Source organism: Rhinopithecus roxellana, chromosome 2 (genome assembly GCF_007565055.1).
Source record: "Rhinopithecus roxellana isolate Shanxi Qingling chromosome 2, ASM756505v1, whole genome shotgun sequence".
Classification (NCBI taxonomy): domain Eukaryota; kingdom Metazoa; phylum Chordata; class Mammalia; order Primates; family Cercopithecidae; genus Rhinopithecus; species Rhinopithecus roxellana.
Window position 1 is genome coordinate 18,411,452 of NC_044550.1, and position 19,860 is coordinate 18,431,311.

Below are 19,860 nucleotides of genomic sequence, written 5' to 3' on the forward strand. Positions count from 1 at the left end.
GAGTCACAGTGTGATAATATTCTGTGTTTTTCTGCATACTGTTACCAGTGAGTTTGTTTTTTTAACCTTCAGATAATCTTCTATTACTCATTAAAAGTGCTTTCTTTCTGTTTGAAGTACTGCCTTTAGCACTTGTAGGACAGGTCTGGTATTGATGAAAACCCTCTTTTTGTTTGGGAAGTTTTATTTCTCATTCATGTTTCAATGACATTTTCAGAGGATACACTACTCTAGGGTAAAAGTTTTTTTTTTTTTTTTTTCCTTCAACACTTTAAATATGTCGTGTCACTTTCTCATGACCTGTAAGGTTTCCACTGAAAAGTGTGCTGCCAGACACATAAGAGTTCCATTGTATATTATTTGTTTGTTTTATCCTGCTTTTAGGATCCTTGCTTTATCTTTGACCTTTCAGAGTTTAATTATTAAATGCCTTGAGGTAGTCTTCTTTCAATTAAATGTGCTAGATGTTCTATAACCTTCTTGTACTTGAATATTGATATCTTTCTCCAGGTTTGGGAAGTTCTCTGTAATAATTATCACTCATTAATATCCTTTTTATTCAAAGGGGTAATAACTTTCTATCCCTATCTGTGTTTTCTTCTCCTCTTTAAGTCCAATAACTCTTAGATTTGACCTTTTGAAGCTATTTCCTAGATCCTACAGCTCTGCCTCATTGTTTTTTATTCTTTTATCTTTTGTCTCCTCTGACTGTGTATTTTCAAGTAGCCTGTCTTCAAGCTCACTAACTCCTTCTGCTTGATCCATTCTATGAGAGGACTGTGATCCATTCTATTAGAGGACTTCAGTATGCCAATTGCACTTTTTCAAGTATAGAATTTCTGCTTGTTTCTCTTTAATTATTTCAATCTCTTTATGAAATTTATCTGGTAGAATTCTGAATTCCTTCTCTGCGTCACCTTGATTTTTTTTGAGTTTTTAGCCTAAAACAGCTAGTTTGAATTTCAAGTCTGAAAGGTCACATACCTCCGTTTCTCCAGGATTAGTCCCTGGTGGCTTATTTAGTTCATTAAGTGAGGTCATGCTTTCCTGGATGGTCTTAATACGTGTGGATGTTCATTTGTGTCTGGATATTGAAGAGTTAGGTATTTATAGTCTTCACATTCTGGGCTAATTTGATCCTGTATTTCCTGGAAGGCTTTCCAGGTACTCAGAAGACTTGAGTGTTGTGATCTAAGCTATATCTGTATTAGTGGACACCCCAAATCCAGTAACACTATTGTTCTTGCAGACTTGTAGAGGTACTGCTTTGATGGTCTTGGATAAGATCCAGAATTCTCTGCAGACAGTGTTGTTCTTTTCCCTTACTTTCTTCTAAAAAAAATAGAGCCTCTTTCTCTCTATTCTGAGCCACCTGGAGCTTGGGGTGGGGTGACACAAGCACCTTTGTGGCCACCACCACTGGTACTGCATTGAATCAGACTGAAAGCCAGCATAGCACTGGGTTTCACCCAAGGCCTGCTGTCATAACTACTATCTGGCTACTGCCTGTGTTCACTCAAGGTCCTGGGACTGTACAATCATTAGGTGGTAAAGTCAGCCAGGATTTTTCCTTCCTTTCAGGGCACAAGTTCCTCCAGGCAGGTCCAGAGGTGCCATCTGCGAGCCAGGGACTTGAGTCAAAAACCTTAGAAGTGTGCCTAGTGTTCTATTGTACTGTGGCTAACATGGCACCCAAATTATGAGACACAGTATTTCCTACTCTTCCCTCCCCTTTCCATAGGCAGAGGGGCCTCACCCCATGACCACCACCACAAACCCGTGGAGAGTACTGCTAGGCTACTGCTGATGTCCTCTTAAGGCCCAAGAGCTCTTCATTGAGCTTGTGGTGAATGCTGCCTGGCCTGGGACTCACTCTTCAGTGTAGTTTCCCTTTGGCCCATGGCAGGTCCAGAAATGCTGTCCAAGAGCCAAGTCCTGGAACTGGGGGCCACAAGAACCTGCTTGGTGCTCTACTTCCCTGTGGCTGAGCTGGTACCTAAGGGGTAAGACAAAGCTCCCCTTACTTTTCCCTCTGATTTTCTCAATCATAAGGAATCTCTCCCCATAGCCACCACAGCTAGTAAGGTGCTGAGTTTCACCTGAAGCCAGCAAGTCTCAGAGTGGCATACTAGCTGGATATTGCTACTGGTTATTCAGGACCCAAGGACACTTTATTCAGTAGTTGATGGGTCCTGCTAGAACTGAGTCTTTCCCTTCAAGGCAGCAGGTTCCCTTCTGGCCCAGGCTGTGTCTAGAAATGTCTGGGAGCTAGGTCCTGGAAAGAGGGCTTCATAACTCTGACTGGTACTCTATCCTAATGTGGATGAACTGGTTTCCAAGATGTAAGGCAGAGACCTCTTTATTCTCACTCCTCTCCTTAAGTGGAAGGAAGGTGTCTATTTTGGAGCCCCATGCTGTGCAGCCTGGGTTTGGGGTAGGGGTGGTGCAAGCACTCTCTTAGCCACTCTGGCTGTGTCTCAACAGATTACGTGCCTCCTTAGTCCACTCACCTTAATCTCAGTTAAGCACTAGGACTCCCCTAGGAGTTGCAGTCCCTGTGGCCTAGACTGCCTTTGAAGTTTATTTAGAGCCCCAGAGCACTTTAGCCCAGGGTGATAAGGCTTGCCAGAACTGAAGTTTGGACCACTGGGATGGGCAATTCCCCTCTGACTAGAGTTGGTTTAAATATCTCCTCTATGGGTGGGCATTAGTTAAGTGCAGCCTGGTTTTACATTCTGCTGTAACAGGGTACCACTGAGTTCAATGCAATGTCACAATTCCTGCTGGGGGGTGGGCGAGGGGTGGCATTGGTGATTCAAGACTATTTCTACCCTCCTCAGTGCCTTTTTCAGTGACATGAAGTTAAAACCAGGTACTGTGGGTGCTCATCCAGTTTTTGGTTCTTATGAAGGTGCTTTTCTTGTGTAGACAGTTGTTAAATTGGTGTCTGTGCAGAAGGCATGCTCGGTGAAGGCTTCAATTTGGCCATCTTACTTTGTCCCCTTCCTATCATTTTATTTAAGAATCTATGACACAGTTCTTGATCTTTAGGAATTTATGTTCAAAAAGAAAATGAAGGCAGACATAGAGGCATTAAAGCAGAAGTATGTATAGGGCATTTCTAAAACTGAGTGAAATCTAATTTCTGTGCTACAGCATAGAAAAATTAGAGGGAACAATACTGACAGAAAATCTTGGTAAGGTTGTCAAGGGAAATATTATATTGGGACTTTTAGACCATCTTAGAAGTTTGAATTTTATTGTCAGGATAATCATAAGAGTCTTGGTAAACATTTTGATTAAAAAAGATTATGGTAGCTGAAGTCTAAAACATGGATTAAATATAAATAAGAATGGGTGCAGAGAGACCAGTCAGAAAATTGTAGAACAGGCCGGGCGTGGTGGCTCATGCCTGTAATCCCAGCACTTTGGGAGGCTGAGGTGGGTGGATCACCTGAGGTCAGGAGTTCGAGACCAGCCTGGCCAACATGGTGAAACCTGCTTCTACTAAAAATACAAAATTAGCCAGGTATGGTAGCACATACCTGTAATCATGGTGAACATGAGTAAAATATTGTCAGCAGAATTGGAGAGAAGTATACAGATTAATAAACAAAAGTTTTTGATTGATTAAATTTGGAAGGTAAGGCAGGAGTCAAAAATGAAGCCACTAACCTAGATGAAGTAGATAAGTTCTTAGAAACACAAAGCTTACCAAGACTAAAATCATAGAGATAGAAAATCTAACTAGATCTAGTACTAACAGGGAAATTGAATCAGTAATAAAAAATCTCCTAAGAAAGAAAAGTCCTGGACCTAATAGCTTAACTGGTGAATTCTACCAAACATCTAAAGAACACAAATCCTTCTCAAACTTTTCTAAAAAGCTGAAGAGGATGGAATACTTCCTAACTGATTGTATAAAGCCAGCATTACCCTGATTCCAAAGCCATACAAAGACACTACAAAAAGGGAATACTAAAGACAAATGTCCCTTATGAATATGGAAAGAACAATCTTCAACAAAATAGCAAATCAAATTCAAAAGCATATTAAAATTATATAGTATGATCAACTGGGATTTATTCCTAGAATGCAAGGATGTTTCATCACAGGAAAATCAATCCATATGATACATTATATTAACAGAACGGAGAGAGAGAGAAAAAAAAAACAAAAAACACACACATTATCATCTAGACTGATGCCAAAAAAAGACAAAATCAAACACCCTTTCATGATAAAAACACTTAATAACTAGGAATAGAAGGAAAGTTCCTCAACACAATAAAAGTCATATATGAAAAACCCACAGCAAACATGCTCAATGGTGAAAGGCTGAGAGCTTTTCCTCTGACATAATGAATAAACAAGGATGCCTGCTTTTGGGATGTATTTTCAACATAGTACTGGAAGTCCTAGCTGGAGAAATTAGGCAAGAAAAAGAAAAGTCATCCATTGAAAAGTAAGAAGTAAATTATCTGTTTGCAGATGATATGATCTTATATATATAAAAAATACCTTAAAGATTAGTTCTAACACTGTTAGAACTAATAATGGAATTCAACGAAGTAGCAGGATACAGAAAAAAACAGACAAAAAATCATGTATTCTATATACTAACAATGAACAATCAGAAAAGGAATTAATGAGGACAATCTGATTTACAGTAGCATCAAAAAGAATAAAATACTTAGGAATTAACCAGGGAGGTGAAAGATTTGTGCAATGAAAACAACAAAAGAATGCTGCAAGAAATTTAGAAAGACATGAATAAATGAAAACACAAGCCACATTCGTGGATTGAAAGATATAATACTGTTAAGATATCAATACTACTCAAAGTCACCTACAGATTCAATACATCCTTATCAAAATACCAATGATGTTTTTAGCAGAAATAGAAAAACCTAATTCCAAAATTCATATGGAATCTCAAGAGACTCAAAATAGACAAAACAATCTTGAAAAAAAAAAAAAAAAAAAAAAGAACAAAGCCAGAAGACTCAGACTTCCTGATTTCAAAGCTTATTTCAAAACTACTGTAATGAAAACAGTATGATACTGGCATAAAGGCAGACAGACATATAGACCAATAGACTAGAGCCAAAAATAAACCCTCTTATAAATGGTCAAATAAGTTCTGAGAAGGGTGGCTAAGACCATTCAGTGGCGTAAAGGACAGACATTTTAGCAGATGTTTCTGGAAAAACTGTATATCCTCATGCAAAAGAATGAAGCTGAACTCTCACCTAATAACATGTACAAAAATTAAATCAAAATAAATCAAAGACTTAAATTTATGGCTAAAAACTATAAGACTCTTAGAAGAAAACATAGGGCAAAAGCTTCATGATACTGGAGTTGGCACTTGATTTCTAGGAGATGACACCAAAGCCCTAGGTAACACAGAAAAAAATAGTCAAATTGAACTTTGTGAAATAAAATATTTTGTGCATCAAAAGACACTCAACCGAGTAAAATGGCAACCTACAGAATGAAACAAAATATTTGCAAATCATATATTTAATATGAGAATAATATCGAGAATATATAGAGAACTCCTAAAACTCAACAAAAAAAGAAACAACTCAAGGGCATTTCTCCAGAGAAGATATACAAATGGCTAAGAAGTACATGGAAAGATGCTCACTATCACTAATCATTAGGGAAATATAAATCAAAACTACAATGAGATTCCACTTAACATTTATTATTTTAAAAAAAAGAAGAAAGAAAAAAAATCAAAACAGAAAGTGTTGGCAAGTTTCAGAAGAAACTGAAACCAACCCTTGCACACTGTTGGTAAAAATGTAAACTGATAGAGCCGCTGTAGAAAACAGTATGGCAGTTCCTCAAAAAACTAAAGATACATAACACATGATCCTGAAATTCCACTTTTGGATATATGCCAAAAAGAACTGAAACCAGAATCTTGAAGAGATATTTATACACCCATGTTCATGGTAGCATTGTTTACAATTGCTAAAATGTGGGAGCAACTCAAGTGTCCACTGATGAATGAATGGATAAACAAAATGTGGTATACATACACAATGGATATTACTTAGCCTTAAGAAGAAAAAAAAATTCTGACCAAAACTATATGATTCCAACTCTGTGAGGTACTTAGAGTAGTCAAAACCATAGAGATAGAAGTAGCATTGTTGTTGTGGAGAGGAGAGGAGAATAAGAAATTACTATGGGATGAGTTGAGAGGTGCAGTTTTACAAGATGAAAAGAGTTATACAGATAGATGGTGGTGACGGTTGCACAACATTACGAATGTATTTAATACCACTGAACTGTATACTTAAAATGGTTAAGGTGGTAAATTTTATGTTATGTGCACTTTTATCACAATAGAAAATTAGGCAAGATCCCTACAAACACACATAAATGCATATATATTTAACTTAAAAGGGTTTACACATATTCAGAAACCTATATAAACTATACTAGAGCAACCAGTATTAGAATTCATGGAGAACAAGCTAAAAACACAAAGGCTCAGGGTCTATCCTTTAAACAAAGAGTGGCTTCATTTTTTCTTAGCTTTCCTAGAGAAGCTAATATACATCAACGTTCGCAAACCACTGTTTTTATAAATGATTTTGCGGAGAGACCAAGGAGTGAGGGTCAGGGTGGAAAGAATGAAGTAAAAGGAAATAGGAGAAAGTGTCTGACCCAGTCCAATAATTGTAATGTGTTGTAAACTGAGAAGACATTATTAACTTAGCTATTTGCATTTGAGGTATACATATAATAGTATTAGTACCACGATAACATTTCTGTACCAAGGAATGGTTTGCAGCTTGTTAACCAGAATTAGGTGTTTGTGTGTGTGTGTGTGTGTGTGTCTGTGTGTATATGTGTCTGTGTGTGTGCATAAGACTTTCAAGACATATTGCTAAGCAAAAAAAGAGAGAAGAGAAGAGAAGTTTGGGCTGGAGCTAAAAACTGTAAGACATGGTAACTATAAGATGCAAATATGAAACATGAAACAATACAAATGCTATGATTCCATTTATTTAAAAGTTAGATTACATGTTTCCATCCCAGCCACTCCCAAATCTCATGTCCCCACATTTCAAACCACAATCACACTTTTCTACAGTCCCCCAAAGCCATATTTCAGGATTAACTCAAAAGTCCACAGTCCAAAGTCTCATCTGAGACAAGGCAAGTCCCTTCTACCTATGAGACTGTAAAGTCAAAAGCAAGTTAGTTACCTCCTAGACACAATGGGGGTACAGGCAATAGAAAAATATACCCATTTCAAATGGGAGAAATTGGCCAAAACAAATGGGCTACAGGCCTCATAGAAGTCTGAAATTCAGTGGGGTAGCCAAATCTTAAAGCTCCAAAATGATCTCTCTTGACTTCATGTCACACATCCAGGTCATGATGATGCAAGAGGTGGGCACCCACAGCCTTGGGCAGCTCTACCCTTGTGGTTTTGCAAGATACAGCCCCACTTTCCACTGCTTTCACAGGATGGTGTTGACTGTCTGCAGCTTTTCCAGATGCATAGTGCAAGCTGTTGGTGGATCTACCATTCTGAGGTCTGGAGGACGGTGGCCCTCTTCTCACTGCTCCACTAGGCAGTGCACCAGGGACTCTGTGTGGGAGTTCTGACCCAACATTTCCCTTCTGCATTGCCCTATCAGAGGTTCTCCATTAGGGCTCTACCCCTCCAGCAAACTTCTGCCTGGATATCCAGGCATTTCCATACATCCTCTGAAATGTAGGTGGAGGTTCTCAAACCTCGATTCTTGACTTCTATGCACCAACAGGCCAAACACCATATGGGAAACTGCAAGACTTAGGGTTTGCACCCTTTGAAGCAAGGGTCTGAGCTGTGCCTTGGCCTCTTTTAGCCACAGCCGAAGCTGAAGTCACTGGGATACAGGGGACCATGTTCTGGCACTGCACAGAGTAGCAGCAGCCTAGGAAACCATTTTTTCTGTCCCACGCCTCCAGGCCTATGATGGGAGAGGCTGCTGTGAAGGTCTCTGACATGCCCCGGAAACATTTTCCCCATTGTTTTGGTGATTACCATTTGGCTCCTCATTACTTATGCAAATGTCTGCAGTTGGCTTGAATTTCTCCCCAGGAAATGGGTTTTTCTTTTCTTCACATCATCAGGTTGCAAATTTTCCAAACTTTTTTTTTTTTTTTTTTTTTTGAGACGGAGTCTCGCTCTGTCGCCCAGGCTGGAGTGCAGTGGCCGGATCTCAGCTCACTGCAAGCTCCGCCTCCCAGGTTTACGCCATTCTCCTGCCTCAGCCTCCCGAGTAGCTGGGACTACAGGCGCCCGCCACCTCGCCCGGCTAGTTTTTTGTATTTTTTAGTAGAGATGGGGCTTCACCGTGTTAGCCAGGATGGTCTCGATCTCCTGACCTCGTGATCCGCCCGTCTTGGCCTCCCAAAGTGCTGGGATTACAGGCTTGAGCCACTGCGCCCGGCCAAATTTTCCAAACTTTTATGGTCTGCTTCCTCTTGGGCACTTTGCCACTTGGAAATTTCTTCTGCCAGATACCCTAAATCATCTCTCTCAAGTTCAAAGTTTCACATATTTCTAGGGGAGGGGCAAAATGCTGCCAGTCTCTTTGCTAAAGTATAGCAAGCGTGACCTTTACTCCAGTTCCCAAAAAGTTCCTCATCTCCATCTGAGACCATCTCAGCCTGGACTTCATTGTCCATATCACTATCAGCATTTTGGTCAAAGCCATTCAACAAGTCTCTAGAGAGTTCCAAACTTTCCCACTTCTGCCTGTCTTCTGAGGATTCCAAGTCTCTAGGAAGCTCCACATTTTCCCACATTTTCATGTTTCTTCTGAGCCCTCCAAACTGTTCCAACCTCTGCCTGTTACCTAGTTCCAAAATCACTTCCACATTTTCGGTATCCTTATAGCAGCACCCAACTCTACCAGTACCAATTTAATATATTAGTTTGTTCTCATGCTGTAATAAAGACATACCCCAAACTGGGTAATTTATAAAGGAAAGAGGTTTCACAGTTCAGCATGGCTTGGCAGGTTTCAGGAAACTTACAATCATGGTAGAATGGGAAGCAAACATGTCCTTCTTTACATGGTGGCAAGAAAGAGAATGAGAGCCAAGCAAAGCGGGAAGTCCATTAGAAAACCATCAGCTCTTACGAGAACTCACTCACTATTATGAAAACAGTATGGGGGAAACTGCCCCTATTATTCAATTACTCTACCTGGTCCTGCCCTTGACACATGGGAATTACTACAATTCAAAATCAGACTTTGGATGGGAACACAGTCAAACCATATCAATTTCTATCTAGGAATTTGTTTGCTTTCTCCTTCTTTAAACTTGGAATACAGAAAGAAAAAATCATATTTTAATCCAGTAAATCAAGGTCTTTCGATATCCTATCCCCAAATCTATCCCTTATTTCCTTATGTTGGATTATTATTGTTATTAATATTATTATTTGCTTATTTTTTGGGCCAATGGTAGAATAAGATTATACATTACTATGGAAAAACAAATTTCAAAAGATATTATTTTCTATAAAATGTCTTCTACTTAACTTCTAGAGGACTGATACACTTTACCCTTATATGTAGTTGCCAGGGTTTCTAGTCTTCATCTTTCACTGAAATTGTGCCTATCATAATGGCTCCAAAATTGCTTACATTAGATAATGGCAGAAGAACGGAACCAGTAAAAAGAATGGATGCAAAGCTAACCTTTTTGTTTTCAATGCATCTATTGCTCTAAATAATTTCAGCAGACAGTGTTTAGTTCTCCTTTAGGTTAATATTTTACTCTCAATATGTTAGCAAAAAAAGGATACATAATTGTACTTTTCCTTGTCCTTACTATAAAAAGATTTCTTCTTAAGAGTAGGTATGTAGATGATTGCATGAGTATATATTAATGTATTTTCTAGAGAAATAGAGAAAAATTTAAAAATGCTTGAAAAGCCAAGTGTAAAGTAGGATATGATATACATTTCAATAAATAAGAGTGAAAAACATATTTACAGTACTGATAAAATGGCAATTTATAAGTTAACTTGTATTAAGTAAGGTTTCTGAATCTCTTTACATCTAAAATAGGGATAAAACATCTCAGAGATTTGTTTAGGGGCAGATAAAATAACGTACCTGGGTACCTGAAAATCATAAAGCACTGTGGTGTTATTTTTAAACGATTCAAAATCTAAAAAGTAGTGTTGTTATTATTGAGATTAAACTTTGTAGACTGACATTTATACTTGAATTTTGGAAACTATTTGAACCAAAAGTATAAAAATGTGCTTTAAATAAGACTTTATCTACAGTAAACTCATGTTTAATCTACACTGAAAGCATACCTTGTAAACTGAAGGTAATGCAATAAATGGTATCATTTTTATGGTAATAGTATATACAAGCAGTTAGCATCATGTGAATAAAAAAAATTATTTAATAAAATCTTGGGTTAGTATATGTATTCATAATGAGGTATTAAAAAGAACTTAATAATTATTGCTTATTTACATATTGCATGTAAGTTATACCAGTTGTAAATATGTGATTAAAATTTTAAAAAGAAATGCATTTTAAAAAATCAAAGATTAACTGGAGTTTTTTCCAAAATACACTCAGTTCAAAAACATTCATTCTATTAACCAAGATTATATATCTTTACTTATTATTTTCTTCAATTAACAAACTTCAGTCAGAATTCTCAAGCAGTTTTAGCTACTTTAGAGAAAACTGATGGGAAAGACTTTGGCACTAGATGAAATAATTCTTTTGGCAATTCTTTAGTTTAGGGATGAAAATAGTATTAAGACTAAAAAGTAAAGGTCAAAGTGAAATTTTAAACTGAATTTACTGAGGTAAAACTGCCAGAAAGATTCCTTCTTTGAAAACCCAGCCTCCCTAATCCTTACTCTCCGCACTGTTTTTATAGTGGTTTCTAAATGTAAAGTGATAGTAATGAGGTAACATAGCTGAGGAAAAACAGAATACTAGAACATCATGTCCTTTGTACAGATCATTTAAATATAGAAGACTGTTATAAAGTTCTTGGGCAGACTGCAAAGTAAAAAAATTAACTGTTAATTACTAAACATGTAATAATGTTTTTTTATTCTTTTGGAGTGCTTATTATGCACTAGACACTGAATTAGGAGCTTTATGTATATCATTCTTAAAGTAACCCTGCCAGGGTGGTATTATTTTAAGTATGTTCACAATTACAAATAGGGAAGTAGAGAGGTTATGTGAATTATTCAAGATTATACAATGAAAAAGGAACAGGGTTGAAATTTGAAACCAAGTCCATCTAACAGCAAAGCTCATGCTTTCTCTATTATAAAACTCTGATTCAGGGAATAAACACAACAGATGCATGCAGAAATAAAAGTATAATTGATTTTTCTTCTAATATCCACTTTTAAACTTCCATTATACTAGTAACAGAGTACAATTTATTTCAATTTATAAAAGCCGCTTTTAAAATCTGTTTTTGACTCAAACATAAGAATATATAATATGAACCTGAATTCTGATGATCCTAATTTTAATAAATGTTCTTTTTACAGCATGCATACATTATTTTTGTACCTGTTTTCTATTATACTAACACATTTTAACTTTCAAGTAAACAATGTTAGGATGGAAAATGTAGACAACATTTCAGATAAAAGAGAACAAAAATTAAAAATTTTTATGTACAGAATTCTACAAACATAAAAAATTAAAATAGGTACTTTTAGAAAAAATTTTGAGAAAATAAACATGTTAACTAAATAGAAATACTTTTCAAACAACATGAACTTATAGAAGTGCTTTTTCAGACAAGTTTCCTTGATTTATATAAAAGAGATAATTCCTTTTATAGAAAATGATTAAATAACAGACAAAAGGAGAAATAAATAAAATTTAAAAAATAATTTCAACTTTTATTTTAGATTTAGGAGTACATGTGCAGGTTTGTCACAAGGGTATATTGTGTGATGCTGAGGTTTAGGGTGACTCCTGTCAGCCAGGTAGTGAGCACAATACCCAATAGGTAATATAATCTTAAGATCAAAGCCTGACAAGGACAAAAAGGAAAAGAAAATTATAGACCTTTCTAATCTATAAACATAGATGCATAAATTTTTTTAAAAAACTAGCAAATCAAATATAGCCAGCATGTCTTTTTGGTAGTGACCAAGTAGACTTTATCTCAGAAATGTAACGATCATCAAATATATGAAATTGCAATAATGTAAGACATTATCACAATAAAAGATGAAATAATCCTAAATTAATACAAAATAAGCATTTGATAAAATTTAACATTCATGATAAACACTCAGAAATACAAAAAAGATGGGACAATAATTGTCTAAATAAAGAGTATAAAAAACATCAAACTGAATGATTAAATTAGAAGCATTTTCATTAAATTCAGGAACAAGTAAGTCTACCTACTCTTAAACTAGAAGTTCTATCCAAAGCAATAGACAATAAACAATTGGAAACATAATAACTGGAAAGAAAGAGATAAACTTATTCACATATATAGGGTGTATGTGTGTATATATTATATACACACTGTATATATATATATATAACTATATATAGAACTGTATATATATGTGTATGTGTATATATACAGTTGATTGAATTAGCTACAAACTATTAGACTTAGAGAATAAATACCAATATACTTAGAGACTAAACAAAACACCTTTAATTAATAAATAGGTCAAAATATTAACTAAATGGAAATGAAAACACAACATCAAAATTTTTGGAATGCAGCAAAAACAATGCTCAGAGGAAAATGTATAGCTTTGAAGGTATATATTAGAAATAAGGGAAGTGCTAAAATCATCTAAGCTTCCACCTTAGAAAACTAGAAAAAGAATAGCAAATTAAATTCAAAGTGAGAAGAAAAATAAAAATCAGAGCAGAAATCAATGAAATTGAAAACAGTAAATCAAAGAGATCAATGACACCAAAAGCTGGCTCCTTGCAAAGATGAATAAAATCAATAAGCCTTTAACCAGCTAAGAAAAAAAGAGAGATTATTCAAATTACAAATAGCAGAAATGAAAGAGGAGATCTCAGTATAGATTCCATAGACAATAAAATGATAACAAAGAAATACTATGAACCACTCTATGCCCATAAATTTGATAGCCTTGATAAAATGGCTTGAAAGACACAATACGACACAATTTACATGAGAAGAATTAGATAATCTGAATAGGCCTGCATCTATTAAAGAAATTCAATCAATAATTAAGAACATTTCCAAAAAGAAAGTATCAGATCCAGATGGATTCACTGGTGAATTATACTAAAGACTGAAGGAAGAAATTATGCCAACTATCTACAATTTCTTTGAGAAGACAGAAGCAAAATGAGTATGTCCTAACTCATTCTATGAGGCCAGCATTACTCTAAATACTAAAACTAGACAAAGACATTACAAGAAAACAAGATCTCTCATGAACATAGATACCAAAATCCTCAACAAAATATTATCAAAGTCAAATCCAATGATGTATAAAATAAATTATATACCATGAACAAGTAGAATTTATCCCAGGCATGCAAGGCTGTTTTAACATATGAAAATTAATGTAATTCATTGCACCAACAAGCTAAAGAAGAAAATTCACATGATCATATAAATAGATACAGGAAACGCATTCTACAAAATCCAACATGCATTCATGATAAAAACCTCTCAGCAAATTGGGAATAAAAGAGAACTTACTCAACTTGTAAAAAACATCTACAAAAACCTACAGCTCACACAATAATTTCTGGTGAGACCCTAGAAGCTTTTCTGCTAAGACCAGGTAGAAGGCAAGGATGTCCTCTCACCATTTCTTTTTAACATTATATTAGATGTCGTATCTAACGCAATAACACAAGCAAAGAAAATAAGAGGTGTACTAATTGGCAAGGAAGAAATAAATTATTTTTCAAATAATGTGATCATATATGTAGAAAATCTGAAGGAACTGAGCAAAAAACTGGAGCTAATATAAGTAACTACAGTAAGGTAGCAGGACGCGAAGTTAATATAAAAAGTCAAACGCTTTCCTGTATACCTGCAATGTACAAATGGAATTTGAAATAAAAAATAATACCATTTACAACAGCATTCCTCAAAATCAAATACTTAGATATAAGTCTAACAAAATACATATAAGATCTAAATGAGAAAAACTATAAAAATCTGATGAAAGAAATCCAACAACTAGATAAATGAAAAAATATTCCATTTCCTGGATAGGAAGATTCAATAAACGTTGAATATCTCTAGTCCCGAAATCCATAATCCAAAATGTTCCAAAATCAGAAACATTCTGAATACCAAGATGACAGTCAAAGGAAACGCTCATTGAAACATTCTGGATTTTGTATTTTTGGATTAGGAATGCTCAATCAGTGAAGTATAATGCAAATATTCCAAAGTCAAAACAAATAAAATGGGACCAAAAGTGTTTTTGGTCCCAAGCATCTCTGAAAAGAGACAATCAACCTGTACTGTCAAGAGTTCTTCCCAAACTGATATGTAGATTCAGTGTAATCCCAATCAAAATAGCAGCAAGTTATTTTGTAGGTATCAACAAACTAATTTTAAAGTTTATTTGGAAACAAAGACTCAGAATAACCAATACAGTATTAAAAAGGAACAGAGCTGGAGGACTGACACTTCTGAGCTTCAAGACAAATTATAAATCAAAACAACATATTACTGGCAAAAGAACAGACAAACAGATCAATGAAAAAGAATAGAGAGCTCAGAAATCAATCCACATAAATAAAAGCAACTCATATGTGAAAGGAACAAAGGCAATAAAATGGAGAAGTCAGTCTTCTTAACAAATGTTTTTCTGTCACAAAGAGGATACAATTCAAAATTTGAAACAAAGAAACTATTAAATAACTTTGTATTCAGAATTGCTGAATTTCAGAGTTTCAAGCTATCTTACAGGTCATCTAGAACAGTGGTCCCCAACTGTTTTGGCACCAGGGACTGTTTTCATGGAAGACAATTTTTCCATGGACCTAGGGTGTGGCACATGGTTTTGGGATGATTCAGGCATATTACATTTATTGTGCACCTTATTTCTATTATTATTACATTGTAATATATACTGAAATAATTACATGACTCTTCATAATATAGAATCAGTGGGAGCCCTGAGCTTGTTTCTCTGCTACTTGATGGTCGCATCTGGGGGTGATGGGAGATAGTGACAGATCATCAGGCATTATATTCTCATAAGGAATGTGCAACCTCGATCCCTCACACGTGCAGTTCACAAGAGGATTTCTGCTCCTGAGACTGTAATGCTGCTGCTAATCTCACAGGAAGTGGCACTCAGGAAGTAATGCAAGTAATGGAGAGTGGCCGTAAATACAGATAAACCTTTGCTGGCTTGCCTGCCACTCATCTCCTGCTGTGTGGCCTGGTTTCTGTGACCGGTACCAGTCTGTGGCCTGGGGGTTGGGGATCCCTGATCTAGAACAACATTTATCATTTACTGACAAATGAGTTCTCCCACCAAAATTCATTACATGGTAATATCTTCAGCTGAAAATTTCTAGTATTTGAGAACTTACTTTCTTCCAGGCAGGCAGAAGAAAACTACTACTTTTGGAAAACTATAATGCAAATATTTATTTATAAGTGTGGGTTCTTATGCTTTTCTCTCTCAGGATATTTTAGAAATGTCTTATAATCTTTCATATGTATAATCATTTAGCTGTTTCCCTCTCTATCATCTATATATCTAGAGGCAGAGATTATAATTATTGAAATTGCTCTGTATTGAATCATAAGCAGGGTCATGTTTATAAGTGACCTTAATATAATTTGATTGTGATGGAAATATGTGCAAATGAATGTACTCATATATTTGGGGACATAAATAAAATCACAGAAAGTGCCATATCTGAAGAGCAATACATACATACTGACTGAAATTCAATTTCATGGAAATAATTATGATACTATGATAATATTAGAATATTTGAAATGTATGAATTATTATAACTGAAAGCTTTGTTGACCATATTTATAAACTGTGTTTAATAAGAATGATAATGTTGAAACACCTACATGGGCATAGTTTTAAAAATGCTGTTTCTTCTGTCAACCAACAACAAGTTCCTGCTCTATTAACAACTCTTTTACTATTTTTTAAATTCTTTCTTTGCTTCTGTAATCTCTCACTGTATAACCAACTGATATATAAACAGATACGACAAATGCATACAAAAAAAGCAAAACTTGCTACCTGGAGGAATACATCAAAACAATCTTCCTAACTCTATAACCAAATAGATATAATGGTTTTCTGGAACATTTCTATGAATCTAATCACATGTTAGAAAACAGCTACATTAAAAGGACATAAATGACACCATTAAGAGCAATAATGATACTAGGGTATATTAATTTTAACATCCATCTCCTTTTAGACTTCGTAAACTAAATCCGCAAATACATACCAGATCTGTCTTTGGAGGATCTGGACACTCAGCAGAGAAATAAGGTGCCGAACTTCTGACTCCACTGCTGTCAGAAGTTGGCTTTGGAGGTTGAGCATGCTGTCTGTAAGTAGCACTTTTAGGAGTCCAACAAAACAGGTTGATAGATTCTCTCACACAGCGTTCAATGTCAATTTCTAAATAGAAATGTTTTAAAAAAGCAAATGTATAGAATTTAGATTGCTCTTTTAAAGTAACAAACAGCGTCTCTCCTAAGTGAATATATCTAAATATGGCTAAGATGATAAGTTATTAAAAAAAAATCAGTAAAGAAACAATGTAGATATTAATCAGCATATTTATGACTGGATTGATGGAAATACTGGAATGATGGAAATGATTGTATAATTTGCTTACATATATTTGTAAATGTATCTACTTCTGTTTTCATGTGCATCTTTTACTTGGAATTATCTACATATATATGTATATATGTTTGTATATTTCAGAGTATCATTATTTAAAAGCCACAGAATATAACACATCTTCTTATTTAAAAATCTGCCAAATTTATTTTGAATTAATGTTTCCACTTTTCCAACGTAAAATGAAAGTTGTGGGGGGAGAGTATAATTTGGGAATAGGTAGACAAAAGATATAGAAGATGTTGATTATTGATTCAGAATGAATTCTAGTAAAGTGAACTGACAGTTTTACTGCCATTAAATAAGATATAAAATAATTAGAAAAAAATTTCAGAATCTCAATTCAGCATTTCTCATTTTTTTTTTTTTTCCTGTTTTTGAGATAGTCTTGTTCTGTCTCCCAGGCTGGAGTGCAGTGTCGCAATCACGGCTCACTGCAACCTTGGCCTCCCAGGTTCAAGCAATTCTCGTGCCTCAGCCTCCCTAGAAGCTGGGATTACAGGCCTGTGCCACAACGCCTGGCTAATTTTTTGTATTTTTAGTAGACATGGGGTTTCGCCATGTTGCCCAGGCTGTTCTTGAATTCCTGACCTCAGGCAATTCACCTGCCTTTGCCTCCCAAAGTTCTAGGATTACAGGCATCATCCACTGTGCCCAATCAGCATTTCTCCATTCTTTAATAATTTCTTGAGTTAAATGAAGGTTTTAAAGTTTCATCAAGTAAGGTTTAAATGCACTTGATTAAAAGATAAAATAGGAACACTTTCATATTAGATTTCCTTTTGTTTCTCATGTTTGAAATTTAAGCATCTTTAATGCAGAGGTAATACACATAGAAAGGTTACTACAACTCTGTATCGTTTGGTTTTTGATGAGACTGTATCTCCTTAGGAGGCCAACAGTCCTGATGAGAAGTTAGCCAGTCCTCTATGGCGAAAGTGGAGAGATCACAGAAAGGCAGGAGAAACTGAAGAAGTTGACTGTGATACAGGAGTTTAGCATTGACGTGTTTTTATCTTTCCCTATTTCTTTTTTTTTTTTTTTTTTTTTTTTTTTATTATACTTTAAGTTCTAGGGTACATGTGCATAACGTGCAGGTTTGTTACATATGTATACTTATGCCATGTTGGTGTGCTGCACCCATCAACTCCTCAGCACCCATCAATTCATCATTTATATCATGTATAACTCCCCAATGCAATCCCTCCCTCCTCCCCCCTCCCCCCTCCCCATGATAGGCCCCAGTGCGTGATGTTCCCCTTCCCGAGTCCAAGTGATCTCATTGTTCAGTTCCCACCTATGAGTGAGAACATGCGGTGTTTGGTTTTCTGTTCTTGTGATAGTTTGCTAAGAATGATGGTTTCCAGCTGCATCCATGTCCCTACTTTCCCTAGCAAATGGCATATATCGTCATTTCCTCTGTAAAAGTCCAAGTGTCAGCTCAGGCAGGCAGTGGAGAAAAATATATCACATGTCACAAAGTGGTAAGTTCTTTTTTTCTCCCCCTCTTTTTGAAATGAAGGGCTTACAAGGGGAAAAGGAAATAGGCATTAACTAAACTCTGTGGATAGTGCATGAGTAATCATTTAGAGTTATCTGCTGTGGTAAGGTGGAGAAATCTGGAAGAGGGAAAAAGAAGATAACACTGACCATTTATTACGTGACAGTTATTGTACACTTTCACTTAATCCATTTAATTCTTACAATGATTATTAAAGACAGGTATTGTAATTATTCTTCCCACCCTCTATTTCTGCTAAAGATAAAGAAACTAAGACAAAAGGAAGTTAAGTGATTTGTTAAGCATGTTACTAAGGGTAGAAGTCTGAAGTTACTATAAGGTTATAAGGCATCTTTTGTTACTTCCTAACTAACTTAGATTTGGAATATGATCAGATAGTCTGATAAGACCAGTTACTCAATTAGGCATTCCTTAGTGATGTTTGCCAACTTCACAGCTCATTACTTCCATGGCTACAAAAAGAGGTCAGATTTCATCACCTCACATGCTATTCCTAATATAAAAACTATAAAACAGAGTGAAACAAGCTTTGAGACATGGGCCTGTTTATTTGGGCAACGGATAATATAGTGAAGCTCTATAACAATATCAACTTGTTATTTCACAAAGAAAATACAAACACAAACTCAAAGAAAAATCAGTTTAAGACAGGCTCCTCTAGCCTGCTTAAGAAGAAAGAGATTGAGAAATTTATTTTAGAAAACTTTCCATTTAAATAGTTAAGATAAAAATTTGGCAGCCAATGAGAGAAAACACTCAACCATCTAAAGTCTGTCTACTTAACACAGGTTAATTTCCAGAGGAAAGGGTTTCAGTCCATAGATTTTGTATTTGCAGGGCTCAAATCAATTTGACACATCTATCACCAGGAAAAGTTTGAAGTTGAGTCAGTGATCTAGAGCAAAGGTTGTAGTGCAGTCCTTAAATCACTGGCATTGGAAAAGTCATTTGTATCTGTTTCCAAGACATCCCATCAACACCATAAAAGGTTTACAATGAATCTTCATGATGTACTGGCATCCATCCTGATTCTATCCTGATTGTTAGTTCTGACAGATAACTCATTTTCCATTCACTTGACTCATGTCACCTCTCATCTTAAAATCCTTCCAAAGCACATTATCATAATCAAAATATAATGCAAAAGTACTTTGTGAACTGTACATTAAAATGCACAATTACTCCTACAAAGTAATCTCTCGTTACATGGCACTACTGTTTTTTAACCTTGCATTATAATTATTGAGAAAGTGCATTGTGAATAAAACATGGATTATGGTTTCCCAGGTTTGAATTAAAGTTCCATGAGGTATTTTGCAATTCTGGGTAAAATAACTTCTCTAAACCTATTAATTTCTTCATTGGCACCCATTAGTATTAGATCTTTCAGAAATACTGAACTATTTTCAATAGGATAAAACACAACCATTTG

The 19,860-nt window shown here is 35.5% G+C and overlaps 1 protein-coding gene across 1 annotated transcript in view; it reads right to left on the bottom strand.

Moving 5' to 3' along the window:
* TBCK (TBC1 domain containing kinase) overlaps positions 1-19,860 on the bottom strand; it is a 258,415-nt gene that overhangs the window by 106,263 nt on the left and 132,292 nt on the right. The window contains exon 23 of the mRNA XM_030915419.1: positions 16,503-16,678. Within this exon, the coding sequence (XP_030771279.1) occupies positions 16,503-16,678 (176 nt within the window). The remainder of the gene's footprint in view (positions 1-16,502; positions 16,679-19,860) is intronic.